This window comes from Ovis aries, chromosome 6 (genome assembly GCF_016772045.2).
Source record: "Ovis aries strain OAR_USU_Benz2616 breed Rambouillet chromosome 6, ARS-UI_Ramb_v3.0, whole genome shotgun sequence".
Lineage (NCBI taxonomy): Eukaryota > Metazoa > Chordata > Mammalia > Artiodactyla > Bovidae > Ovis > Ovis aries.
The window spans coordinates 114818356-114832124 of record NC_056059.1 but is presented as its reverse complement, the minus strand read 5'-3'; the positions used below and the strand labels follow the sequence as shown (position 1 = coordinate 114832124).

General features: G+C 59.4%; 1 protein-coding gene across 2 annotated transcripts in view; it reads right to left on the bottom strand.

Moving 5' to 3' along the window:
* The window catches only part of SORCS2 (sortilin related VPS10 domain containing receptor 2), a 489434-nt gene that overhangs the window by 5085 nt on the left and 470580 nt on the right, over positions 1-13769 (bottom strand). For both annotated transcript variants that reach the window (XM_042251675.2, XM_027971238.3), the window contains exons 19-25: positions 13274-13460; positions 11156-11289; positions 9934-10057; positions 8245-8357; positions 7123-7248; positions 2808-2907; positions 2000-2102 (exon numbers count right to left, since the gene is read on the bottom strand). In XM_042251675.2, coding sequence (XP_042107609.1) covers positions 2000-2102; positions 2808-2907; positions 7123-7248; positions 8245-8357; positions 9934-10057; positions 11156-11289; positions 13274-13460 — 887 coding nt within the window. The remainder of the gene's footprint in view (positions 1-1999; positions 2103-2807; positions 2908-7122; positions 7249-8244; positions 8358-9933; positions 10058-11155; positions 11290-13273; positions 13461-13769) is intronic.

Genomic DNA, 13769 nt, shown 5'->3' with positions numbered 1-13769 from the left:
GGCCCGGCCCAGGCTGACAGCCGCGCCAGCCAGGAAGTCCAGCTCCCCACAAAGCTCAGAGCGTCCGGACAAACGGGGCATCTCTGCCTACCTGTTGTGCTCTCTTCCCCAGGTGGACGCCAGTGCTCTGGGGGCGCGCTCACCCCCAGAACTGTGCTATGTCCACGGTTTCCATGGTAACCACCCTCCCATGATTGATTCAGAAATAAGCCCTGAGAGCGCTGGGGGAGCCCAGGGGTCACGCCCTCGCCTCTCCTGGGGCCAGCTCCTGGGCTGGGCTCAAGGTCTTCCCTTCCCCACCTCCGCTCCTCTGGAGACAAGGTGCCTTCGGGACCGTTTACACTGGGCACCGTAAACCTGGAGCAACTCGTGGGAGCTGCACTCTGGGCCTCGGGGGGTCTGAAGACGGCAAGTTACAGAGACCAGAACCCTGCCCCTTTCATGCCTGACCTGCCAGGCCTGCCATCTGCTGCCCAGGCAACTCCTGCCACCCTGCGGTTCTCAGGAGCCCTTCATTTGTGGGCAGTCACTTCAGTCATGTCCGACTCTTTGCGACCTTATGGGCTGTAGCCCGCCAGGCTCCTCTGTCCGTGGGATCCTCCAGGCAGGTGTACTGGAGTGGGTTACCCTGGGAAAAGCCCAAATTCGCCCCGACTAAGGTCCGAGGGGAAAGAGAAGGAGATGGGGGCCCAAACCCCGAGTCCAGCCGGTGCCTCCAGCACAGCTCTGACCTGGGAGGCAGCGTCTCACCCGTCCTCTCTGCAGCCTCTCGGGACTCACCCACGAACAGCCTGCCTCAGCCAGGCCAGGGCTGGGCGGTTTTCACAAGGTCCCAACTAAACACATCGCGGTAAGAAGGGAGACGTGCTCAGGACAATGTCTGCAGGTGACAGGGCCCTGCCTCTGCACCTGCCCACCTCTTCTTCCCTTTCTCCTGCCTCCCTCCTGATTAGTCCCCTTTTACAGATGAGGAAACTGAGGCCCAGGGAGGGGAAGAGACTGGCCGGAGCCGCAGGCTGGATGGTGAGCTGGTCTGGGAGGCTGACCGTCTGGGCTGCCCCGCAGGTCGGGAGAGTGGGTCGCCCAGTGTGAATGGTCCTGGAGGACAGAGACCCAGCAGAGTCCTGGGCTGCAGGAGGGACCCTTGGCCTCCAAGGAGCAGGAGCCAGAGGGTCAGGGTGTCTCCAGACTGTTCCCAATGGTGACCCTGAGCGAGGAGACCCTGAGGCCACTGGAGCCGAACCAGCCAGATGGGGTGAAACGCGGGGGTCGGCTCTCAGCTGCATTTGCAGGGCATGAGTCTGGCGACACTCTCTGGCCTTTGTGTCCATCCCCGGGCCCCGTATCCGGGTAAGACCAGATTCTCCAGCCCCTCTGAGGGTGCCCATGAATAATCCTAGCACTGTGGGCTATTAAACCCATTTTACAGATGAGGATCAAGGTCAGAGGGGAGGAGGCACCACAGCCCCTCTGATGACCGCACACTGAGCTTGCCACCCACCCAGCCTCATCCCAAGCCCCTGCCTGCTCCCACCCTGGGTATCACTACCCAACCCTGACTTCTCCCGGGAAGAAGCTGGAGCCCACCCTCCCCCACTTGCCATGGGGCGCCTGGCACAGGGCAGCTCTGGCTCAAGCTCGTGGAGGGAAGGGTGGATGAGCGCTGTAGGGAGCATGGGTGGTAGAGGACACGACCTGGGGTCAGATCCTCACTCCTCAGCTATGTTGCTCTGGGACAATCGCTTGACCTCTCTGAGCCTGGGTTTCCTCATCTGTAAAATGGGTGTGTGGAGCAGAGGCGGGGATTGGGTGGAAGATGCTCCCTGGCTTGTCAGTGGCCGGCTGCCCTCAGGGACTGAGATGACTCAGGACCAGTGTGCAGGTCCCGACGAGGCCCCCTCCCTGTCCCTCGGCCCATCAAGGCCACAGTCCCAGCCCCCCGTGGCCCTCGGGTCCCCTCTGCTTGCCCCGGGAGCCCAGGGAGGCCAGGTGGCCTTGCCTTTTGAACTTGTACAGGATGAAGGCCCCAACAGCGAAGAGCCCGCTGACGAAGAGGATCGCCACTGCCCAGTAGCCGCCTCCACTTCCCAGGCTCGGGGAATCTGTGGGCAAAACGGCCTGTGAGCGCTCAGAGTGGGCAGCGGCTGCCCCCGGAACCTGGGACGCCACTGGGTAAATCCCGGCCCTGGTCTTCCCCCCCTAGAAAGTGGACACAGCTCCGTCCAGACCGATGCTGGTGTGGACATGCGTCTTCACAGAGCAGAAAGTGGCCCCTGGGCTCCTGCCAAGATTCTTGCCCCAGAGCGGGGAGGACAGTCCGTGGTGGGCGTGGGGGCAGAGTGCATCTGAGACCCTGCGTCTATGCTCAGTTGCTTCCGTTGGGTCCGACTCTGTGACCCCATGGACTGTAGTCTGCCGGGCTCGTCTGTCCAAGGGATTCTCCAGGCAAGAGTACTGGAGCGGGGTGCCATGCCCTCCTCCAGGTGGCCTTCCTGACTCAGGGATCGAACCCAGGTCTCTTACGTCTCCTGCACTGGCAGGCAGGTTCTTTACCACTGGCACCACCTGGGAAGCCCTATCTGAGACCCTAAATGATGTAAATTAAAGCAAGAGCTCCGTGCGCGTCCACGGGGGAGGGCAGCAAGGCTGACCAGGATTTAACTGAAGACAACCACCCGGCCAGGAGGGATATGTGGTGAGCAGAGGGGCCCCCTCTGCCCCCAGTGTACACAGCAGCCAGCATCGTCTGAGGGGCCTAGACGCCCGCCCGTCCCACCTTGCAGAGGCAAGCCTGGCCCGGGCCTCACCCGTGTCCACGTCCCTCACGGCCACCACGACCCGGACCCCGCCGCGCAGGAGGAAGCTGATCTTCTGTGCATTCAGCACCTGCTGGATGGCCGTGAGCCTCTGAAAGCACAGAGCGGGGGAGTGAGGGGGAGTCTTCAGGGTCCCAGCAGGGGGAGCGGAGGAGCTGGGCGGTTGTCCGCCCTGACCCTCCATGGTCAGGGGGCTAGGGGAGGGTCCCTGTGCCTCTCTGGGCCTCAGTCACCCCATCTGTAAAATGGGAATGCTAGCCACCAACCAACTCTGACCAAGAACCTCTGATGGGACACAAGGTGATCCAAGTGTGGCCCTGCCCTCAGAGAGCTCTGGTTTTAGTTGGGACCATGGAGTGTGGTAATCCAGGGATGTCCAGGAGGCCCCCGACCCCAGAAGTAATCAGAGGAGGCTTCTTGGAGGTGGAAGACCAAGAAGAGGACAAAGCAGGGTCAGGGCAGGTGACCCTGGCAGGCGAGTGACCCCTCACCTGAGGCAGAGAACTCCCAGGGGTGGTGTTGCAAGACTGTGGGGTGGGGGATGGGCAGTGGGCCTCTGGGGCACCCTACTGGTTTGGAAATTCACAAGCGGGGAATTTCTGGGGTTTGGAAGGGACTCAATCAGCCCACATGGGTGTCAGGTGTCACCCTTCTGCACAGGTGGGGGCAGAGGTGCTGGGGAAGGAGGCCCCCAGGGATGGGGGTCCTGTGGCATCGCTCCCAGGGCCTCTGGAGTGGGGGGGACGTTCCCTGGGGACTCTGGCCGAGCCTCGCTGAGCGGCGTTTTGGCCTCTGGGACTCCGCTCTTGTTCACAGAATGAGGGTGCTGGGTTGGCCTGTTGCTTACACAGCTCCCCACCTGGAGGATCTGGGAAGCACCTGGTTCTGCCCCTTGAACTGAGAATAGAAAGATGCCAACACAGGAGTGGTTGCCAGGGGCTGGAGGGGGGTGACTGCTGGTGGGGGCAGGTTTCCTTTGGGAGAATGAAAGGTTCCTTTGGGAGGAGTTGGGAATAGTGGTTGCATGGCTGTGAATATACCAAAAATCACTGAATGGTACACTTTACAAAAGTAAACGTTATCTCAAAGAAAAAAGAATCAGAACCTTAGCCAAGCTCTGGACTAGTCGCGGGCACCAGTGCCCATGCAGACGGTCTGGAGAGAGTGACCAGCACTGAGGCAGGGCTGCAGCACGGCCCGCAGCACCCCTGTGGGTGAGTGGTAGCACCCATTTTACAGACGAGGGAAGCAGGGCTCAGTGAGACCCCAGCCAGGAAGCACAGCGTGGGCATGGTGCCCACCCCCGCTCTGGCTGCAGAGCCACGCCTGGGCTGCCTCTGGGTGGACCCTTGACTGTGCCGCCACAGCCCATCCGGAAGGGCAGCCGCGTCTGAACCCGGGGCTCCCAGCCATGCCCCAGGCTCTCGACACCTCTCTGTCCTCAGGTCATCATGAGGATTCATACGAGCATCTCGTGTGGTGCCCCAAGCCCTGAGCTCTGCACACAGCAGGCTCCGCAGGATTGGCTGCTGGCGGTGGACGGGTGTGCGGCTAAGGCTTCTCCCTGACATTGGGCACGTGGTTTACTCTGAGCACTCAGCACAGTGAGAGAAGTTCAGTTCAGTCACTCAGTCATGTCTGACTCTGTGACCCCAAGGACTGCAGCACGCCAGGCTTCCCTGTCCATCACCAACTCCCAGAGTTTACTCAAACTCATGTCCATTGAGATGGTGATGCCATCCAACCATCTCATCATCTGCCGTCCCCTTTTCCTCCTGCCCTCAGTCTTTCCCAGCATCGGGGTCTTTTCCAATGAGTCAGCTCTAACCATCAGGTGGCCAAAGTATTGGAGTTTCAGCTTCAGCATCAATCCTTCCAATGAATATTCAGGACTGGTTTCCTTTAGGATGGACTGGTTGGATCTCCTTGCAGTCCAAGGGACTCTCAAGAGTCTTCTCCAACATCACAGTTCAAAAGTATCAATTCTTCGGTGCTCAGCTTTCTTTATAGTCCAAATCTCACATTCATACGTAACTACTGGAAAAACCTAGCCTTGCTTAGATGGAACTTTGTTGTCTAAAGAATGTCTCTACTTTTTAATATGCTGTCTAGGTTGGTCATAACTTTCCTTCCAAGGAGTAAGCATCTTAATTTCATGATTGCAGTCACCATCTGCAATGATTTTGGAGCCCAAAAAATAAAGTCTCTCACTGTTTCCACTGTTTCCCCATCTATTTGCCGTGAAGTGATGGGACTGGATGCCATGATCTTCGTTTTCTGAATGTTGAACTTTAAGCCAACTTTTTCACTCTCCTCATTCACTTTCATCAAGAGGGTCTTTAGTTCTTCTTCACTTTCTGCCATAAGGGTGGTGTCATCTGCATATCTGAGGTTATTGATATTTCTCGCGGCAATCTTGATTCCAGCTTGTGCTTCCTCCAGCCCAGCGTTTCTCGTGATGTATTCTGCATATAAGTTAAATAATCAGGGTGACAATGTAGAGCCTTGATGTACTCCTTTCCCTATTCGGAATCAATCTGTTGTTCCATGTCCAGTTCTAAATGTTGCTTCCTGACCTGCATACAGGTTTCTCAAGAGGGAATGGGGGCAGTACCCCACGGTTTACGCTGAGCACTCAGCACAATGGGGGGAGTACCCCCACCTCCTTTCCTTCCAACCCTCAGTCTAAAGTGCCCCAAGTGGGTGCAGCCTCTGAGCCCAGTGCTGGCAGCCAGGACCCCTGCAGTCTTCCCCAACCTTCACCCAGCCTCTACTCTCAGATCCTCATCTGAGAAATGGGTCAATGCCTCTCAACCGGCTGCTGACCAACATCTGGAGACACCTATCATCAGGGCTCAGGCGTGGCTGGGAGCCCCGGGTTCAGACGCAGCTGCCCTTCGGGAAGGGCTGTGGGTCAGGCTGGCACAGTCAAGGGTCCACCCAGAGGCCGCCTGGGCATGGCTGGAGCACGGCTCTGCAGCCAGAGAGGGGGTGGGCACTGTGCCCGCACTATGCTTCCTGGCAGGGGTCTCACTGAGCCCCGCTTCCCTCGTCTGTAAAATGGGCACTACCACCCACCCTCAGGGGTCCTGCGGGCCGTGCTGCAGCCCCGCCTCAGAACTGGTCACTCTCTCCAGACCGTCTGCGTGGGCATCAGTGCCCGCGACTAATCCAGAGCTTGGCTGCGGTTCTGATTCTTTTTTTTTTTCTGAGATATTTACTTTTGTAAAGTGTACCATTCAGTGGTTTTTAGTATATTCACAGCCATGCGACCACTACTACCATTTAGCTCCTCCCAAAGGAACCTTTCTATCCTCCCAAAGCAAACCCTGCCCCCACCAGCAGTCACCCCCCTGCCCCCCCAGGCCCTGGCAACCACTCCTGTGTTGTCTCTGTGGATTTGCCGATTTGGACGTTTCATATAAATGGAATCACACAATCAGTGGCTTTTTGTGACCGTCTTCTTTTACTTTGCTTCGTGCTTGGGTTCACCCGAGTTGCAGCCTGGATCAGAATGTCGCTCCTGTTCATTGCTTGGATCAGAATGTTGCTCCTGTTCATGGCTGAGTAATGTTCCACTGTGCGTCTGGACTGCCTCCTCGCCTAGTCGTCTGTTCTGCTGTGCGTCTGGGCTGCCTCCTCCTCGCCCAGTCGTCTGCGGGTGGGCATGTGGGCTGCTTCCCCTTTTGGTTCGCGGGCACTCATGCATGAGTGTGTGTGTGAGACACGCATTTTTACTTCTCTTTGGTGCATCCCTGGGGGGGTGGAGCTGCCGTGTTATATGGTAACATCGTATCTGAAGCTCTGCCAGACAGTTTGTACGGCAGCTGCACCACTTTCCGTTCCATCTCAGCAGTGAACAGGGGCCAAGTTTCTCCACATCCTCATCCACGCTCGTCACTGCCTGCTTGTTGTGGAGTTACAGCTGCCCTGGAAGGCGTGAAGGGCTTCCCTTTCACCTCTCAGTCCCAGTCCTAGTTGGGTGTCCTGAAACCAGGTCCCAGAGTCCCCTGGGTGGTGCTCACCCCTCGCAGTGAGGCTGGGGTGGGGCGACCAGGTCCAGCCAAAGAAATGGGAGTGAAATTGGCGCATGCCCCTTGGGGGCTGGTCCGGCCTGGTGCCCTGGTCCCCCAACTCCTCCACCATCGTGACCCAGGGGTAGCCACAAGGGGGAGGAGGGACAGTGATCGGTGAGAGATAAGCCTTTATGTGATGAAGAGTGACTGAGGTCCCCGTGTTTGTCGGGTATCACCCTCAGACCCTACGCTGTGCGGGGCGTACCCGGCCCAGTGGCCGCGGGAGGTACCTTGTCACTGGTGAGGCTCCTCTTCCTTGTAGGCCTGGGAGGGGGCAGGAGCACGTGCAGGTCGGCCAAGGTGGGCAGCCCTGGCTTCACCACCGTCACCATCAGCTCCTCAGGGATGCTGGTCTCCTGCGGGGACACAGAGAGCCACCCTGATGCGCCAGCGTGCCTCCTCTGTCCCAGCCGTGCTCCACGGCCCCCGCGGTCACACCGCCTCCCCGTGTGACCTGTCCGAGTCTTGGCCGTTCTTGACCCCTGCCCGGCATGGGGGTAGCCCCAGCATCCTTTGGCATCATCGTCCACCTCCCGCATCCCTGCCCTCCTGGGCCCTCAGCCTTTCGCCTCCCACCCTCACCACAGCCTCCGCTTGCCCAGGGCTGCCCTCCTTCAGCTCAACTCTCCTACTGCCTGCAGGTGAGCAGGCCCCTCCCTCGCGTACTGTCCTCCCAGGTGTCAGGGCTTCTGACCACGCAGCTCCCTCAACCCACAAAGCTCTGCTTCCTGGAAGTCCCACTCCATGCACATTCATCTGGCAAACTCCTATTCACCCTTCAGTGCCCAAGACAATACTACCCGAATTCTTAATGGGCCAAAGGGAGGCATGGCCGTGGTGAGCGTCAGCCTGGGACAACCATGGATGACTCTAGGAAGCTGGGCTTTCTCCCACTGAGGGGTCAGGGGCCTCAAGTGCCCCATGCCCACCCTGCCTTTGTCTTCTGTGAGTTCCCTGATGGTAGACATCACAGAGACTTATCTCTCTGTCTCCCATATCCAGCAGTGAGTAAATGAGAATCACTTTAAAGAGATTCTGGACCATTGGAGGAGGGCAACCGCGTCTCGTGCAAACAGCCGGTGCTCACTAGATGTGCATGGAGCATGCAGCCCTGCCCCTCCCCCACATGAGGATGCTCCCACCCCGTGTCCCCCAGGGCCAGGTGAAAGGATCCTAAGTGGCTTCCAAGCACCGTTGTTGGCGGACCCAAAGGACAGATAATTAGGACGCAGGGCAGCCTGCCCGTTCCCCCTGTCCCCTTCCCTGAGGACTCTGGCCCCTGCCCCCCACTTCCCCGGGGTACCCACAACGCATAAGAAGGGCGGCGGCTCTGCCATGGCTGGGCCGGGTACCTTGGAGAGGAGCCGGGATACCACGAGGCCGACGTCTTCCCTCCACTCGGGGGTGTTGGGGTTGTGAGCATCCAGGTCCTTGGAAAACTGCAGAGGCACGACCTGAAATTGGTCTGGAAAGAGGCGGAGACGGGAGAGTGTCACCGCCCTGCTCCCTTCACAGCCGGCGGCCACACCCCCTGGCTGGTCCAGGGCTGGCCCTGGGGGTGGATCCTGCCGCCCACCTTCAGAAAAAAGATTCCTGTGTGCCAGCAGCTGTGTGCCAGCAGCTGTCCCCGGCAGGGCCCACTGCACTGCTGCCATTTAATAATAATAACAACAACAACGACGGTGACAGCGACGAGGACGGCGGTGCTGACCTGGGAGGGGGAGCCAAGCCTGCTCTGTGGCTTCCCCATCAGCCCTCGAGGACAGACAAGCTCAGCCTTCCGTCTCCCAGGGATCCGCTGAGTTTGACCGGGCTGTCCCCTCACCGAATAAGAGTCCCTGGAGAGCAGAGTCCACCTGCCCCTGACCACCTTCTCTTTCTCTCAAATTCCCCAGGGCCCCCAACTCAAGACACCTCTTCTAAACCAACAAGCAGCAGGGGGTGAAAGAAAGACCCAGCCCTGGGAGCCTCAGAGTGAACTGTCCTCTCTCCACTTAGCTCCCGAGCCTTGGTTTCGTCATTTGTAAAGAGGGAGGGGGCTCTGCAAGGGTGAGAAGTCAAAGGGACAAGTGCCTCGTGAATGTGCAGTGTGGGTGGGGGTAAGTGCTTCAAGGCTCTGGGCTCGGGGTGCGGGAGTGAACAATGGCCAAGGGCTGTCCCCTGAATACTTAACTGATGGCTGCTGTCTATGGCAGATGCTGTCTTAGAACAAAATGAGGTTTTTAATCGGGGTGATAAAGAGGGGAATGGGATGGCTCTGGGTGGTGGGATGCCTCCTGAGGACGCCTCCAATTTTCGGTTGCAACTGTCTCCTGGGGGCGAGGCTCAGAGCCCCCAAGCAGGGAATAATAGGTAAATGAGACACAGATTCAGAGCAGGACTCCCAGTAAAGTCAATAGCCCATGTCCTTTGAGATATAATCGCATGACAGTCCTCAGGTGTCAGGATGCTGAGGACAGGTGCCTGCCGCGGGGGCGAGGGGAGGGAGTGAACTGTCCTCTCTCCACTGGTCTTTCTTTCACCACCTGCTGCTTGTCTTGAGTCGGGGGCCCTGGGGAATTTGAGAGAAAGAGAAGGTGGTGGGGGCGGGTGGACTCTCCTCTCCGGGACTCTTATTCGGTGAGGGGACAGCCTGGTCAAACTCAGTGGGTCCCTGGGAGACGGAAGGCCAAGCTTGTCTGTCCTCGAGGGTTGATGGGGAAGCCACAGAGCAGGCTTGGCCCTCCCTCCCAGTGCCCAGTCCCAGCTCTGTCCCCCCAGTGCGTGACCTCACCAAGCCCCTCAGCTGCGTCCTCACTCATGTCGTGTGGGGCCCATGAGTGCCCCGTGCACAGGGGCCGTTGGTGTTTATTTTACAGATGGGGAAACCGAGGCCGGGGAGCCCAGAGGTGTTGGAGCCATGCTGGGCCATCCCTCCGTCCAGCCGGGGCTGCCCCAGGGTGACCGGCGCCTCAGTGGGTACCCCCCCTGCCTAGCCAGACCCTGAGCTCCTGGGAAGGAGAAGCTGCGCTGCCTGCCATGGTGGGGGAGAGGGCACTCACCCAGCACGCGGACCACCTTGGAGTCCTGCAGCACGGAGGTCCCGCAGGCAGCCTGTACCGTCACCCGCACGTCCCCCGGGTCCCCAAACCGCGTCGTCACAGAGTTCTCCAGGGACAGGCGGGGCTGCGGGCACAAGTGGGCTCAGGACCGGGCTGGAGAGCTGGCCCCATGGGAGCCTGCTGAGAGCGCCCGGGGGGCATGGGGAGATACTCCCAGAGAAACGCCTGGACCTGAGAGCTCCCCAGCACAGACATGCGTCTCTCAGGGCCCCCTGCCCTCCAGAGGCACCAAGATCCCCCGTGTGGATGGTGTCGAAGGCCCAGTGTGGCTGCTAGGCGGGGTGTCCCTGTCACCTTCCTGCCCCAGCCCAAGCTCAGCTGGGCTGTAGCACCTTCATGCTCAGACCCCAGGTCCTAGCTCAGCACCCACCCCATAGGGTGGGGTACCCACGTCGATCGTGGGTCCACTCTATGACTTCGGGCCTTGCAGATGAGGAGACAGAGGTTCTGGGAGGCACAACAGCTCTCCAAGGGCTCAGCTGGAGGCGGCTGACTTGCTGCTCGAATCCGGAGCCTGAGCACCTTCCTCACCCATCCCTGCGCCCTGGAACCACAGTGCTGAGCCCTGAGCCCCTCCCAGGCTGGGCCCTTGGGCGCTGTCTCGGGGGGCTGCAGGGCTGCCATTTGCTGAATGAGCGAAGGATCCCCTTTGGGTCTTGGGGTCCCTTCCCCCAGGCTAAGGGGCAGCCTTGTCCACAAAGGTCCTCAGGACCTCCCACCAGGCATCTGTCTTCGGTTCCCCATGGCTCTCAGGACACAACCCACAACCCTGGGTGATGCTTCTGAGGTCGGGCTCAGCCCAGGGACCCCCTCCTCTATGAAGCCCTCCCTGATCACCTCCACGCTCAGACTAGAAATGATCTGTCCCCTTCCTGTGACACGCGTCACACCCCAGCTCGGGTCACCTACTCTGTTCACACGTCCTCCCCAGGAAAGAGCATGGTCTGGTCTGATCCGATCGACCACATTGTCCACCGCACTCAGACACAGCCAGACCCCAGCAGCTGCGCAGGGTGGAGGGAGGGCTGGTGTGCGCCCGCCTCACCTCCATGGTGCCACATGCTCTGTCCTGCCCAGTACGGAGGGTGGGATCTGCCCCAGGCTCCACCCCAGATGGGAGCCTGTGGGGAGGAGGGGCCTCCAGGGGCCCGGGCCTGCGTACCTGCAGGCTGTGGCCGATCCACCAGTAGAAGACGGTGAGGTTGGGGTTCAGGGGCAGCAGCACAGCCGTGAGGTTCACCTCCTGGTTGACGCCGATGACAGGAACCACTTCCAGGTAGAGGGCCTGCAGGGGGGCTGCAGGGGCCACACAAAGGTCAGGGGTCAGAGGGCATCAGGGCCCTGGCCATGTCACAGGTTGCTATTGGTCACTGTCCCCATCAACCTCATCACCACCACTAACACCTCTACCACCATCCTCACTACCTCCACCACCATCAGCCCCACTAGAAACACTACCACTATCATCGCCACCATCACCACCACCAGCACCACCATCACCACCACCATCACCATCACCAGCACCATCACCACCATCACCACCATCATCATCACCATCACCACCATCACCACCATCACCACCACCATCACCACCATCACCACCATCACCACCACCATCACCATCACCAGCACCATCACCACCATCACCATCACCATCACCATCACCAGCACCATCATCACCATCACCACCACCATCATCACCACCACCATCATCACCATCACCACCATCATCACCATCACCACCACCATCATCACCACCACCATCATCACCATCACCACCATCATCATCACCGTCACCAGCACCATCACCATCACCATCACCACCACCGTCACCAGCACCACTATCACCACAATCACCACCATCATCACCATCACCACCACCATCACCACCATCACCACCACCATCACCACCATCACCAGCACCACCATCACCACCACCATCACCACCATCACCAGCACCATCACCACCATCACCACCATCATCACCATCACCACCACCATCGCCACCATCGCCACCATCACCATCACCACCACCATCAGCACCATCACCACCACCATCACCACCATCACCACCACCATCACCACCACCAGCACCATCACCACCATCACCACCACCATCACCACCATCACCACCACCATCACCACCATCACCACCATCATCACCATCACCAGCACCACCATCACAGTCACCACCATCACCACCATCACCATCACCATCACCACCACCATCACCATCACCATCACCATCACCACCACCATCACCATCACCACCACCATCACCAGCACCACCATCACCACCATCACCACCACCATCATCACCATCACCACCACCATCATCACCACCACCATCATCACCATCACCACCATCATCATCACCGTCACCAGCACCATCACCATCACCATCACCACCACCGTCACCAGCACCATCATCACCACCACCATCACCAGCACCACTATCACCACAATCACCACCATCATCACCATCACCACCACCATCACCACCATCACCACCATCACCACCACCATCACCACCATCACCAGCACCACCATCACCACCACCATCACCACCATCACCAGCACCACCATCACCACCATCACCACCATCACCATCATCATCACCATCACAGTCAACACCATGACCATTAGTACCATCATCACCACCACCATCACCACCATCATCACCATCACCATCATCACCGCTACCATCATCACCATCACCAGCACCACCACCATCATCACCAGCACCATCACCATCACCACCACCATCATCACGAGCACCACTATCACCACCATCACCACCATCATCATCACCATCACCACCACCACCATCACCATCACCAGCACCACTATCACCACAATCACCACCATCACGGCTACCATCATCACCATCACAGTCAACACCATCACCACCACCACCATCACCGCCACCACCATCGTCACCACCATCACCACCATCACCACCACCATCACCACCACCATCATCACCATCACCACCACCATCACCATCACCATCACCACCACCACCATCACCACCATCACCGCTACCATCATCACCATCACAGTCAACACCATCACCACCACCACCATCATCACCACCGTCACCACCACCATCACCGCCACCACCATCGTCACCACCAGCCCTGCTGTTGCACAGAGCACCGTGGGTGTGGCCTCCAGCCCCGCCTGCCTGCCTCCCCGCCCCTGGGCTCCCCGTGCTTCCTCAAGGAGAGCTCCCTGCCACAGGGAGTCGCCCTGGGCCAGGCAGGGGCGATGGGCTCACCGGTGACCTGGACAAACAGCACGGCCTCGTCGTGCCCCGCCACGTTCTCCGCCCTGACGGACACGCGGTAGACGCCGGGGCTCTCGTAGCGGTGCCGGATGGGCTCGCCGGTCAGCGTGAGGTTCACGTACATGGCCTTGAAGCCGTCCCCCAGGTCCACCTGGTACTTGGTGGTCAGGACATCACCCTGTAAGGCACGCCAGGGGGCCACTTAGGACCTGGCCGCAGAGCTGGGAGCCAGCGATGGGCCACTCACTGGCTCACTCACTCACTCACTCACTCATCCCCCCACCCCTTTCCTCCCTCACAGCGAGCTCCCTGGGGACTCCAGGGAACCAGGTCTGTTCTATCCTTGCCCGCCGCACCCCCCGCCACCCAGCCTGGAGGGCAGGGCTGAGACCAGTAGGAGAGGATGGAAGTAGTAGCCAGGGCCAGGTTTCCGTTTCAGAAAGATGACCCAACCGCTGAGGCGGAGAGGACTCAGCTCAGATGGGAT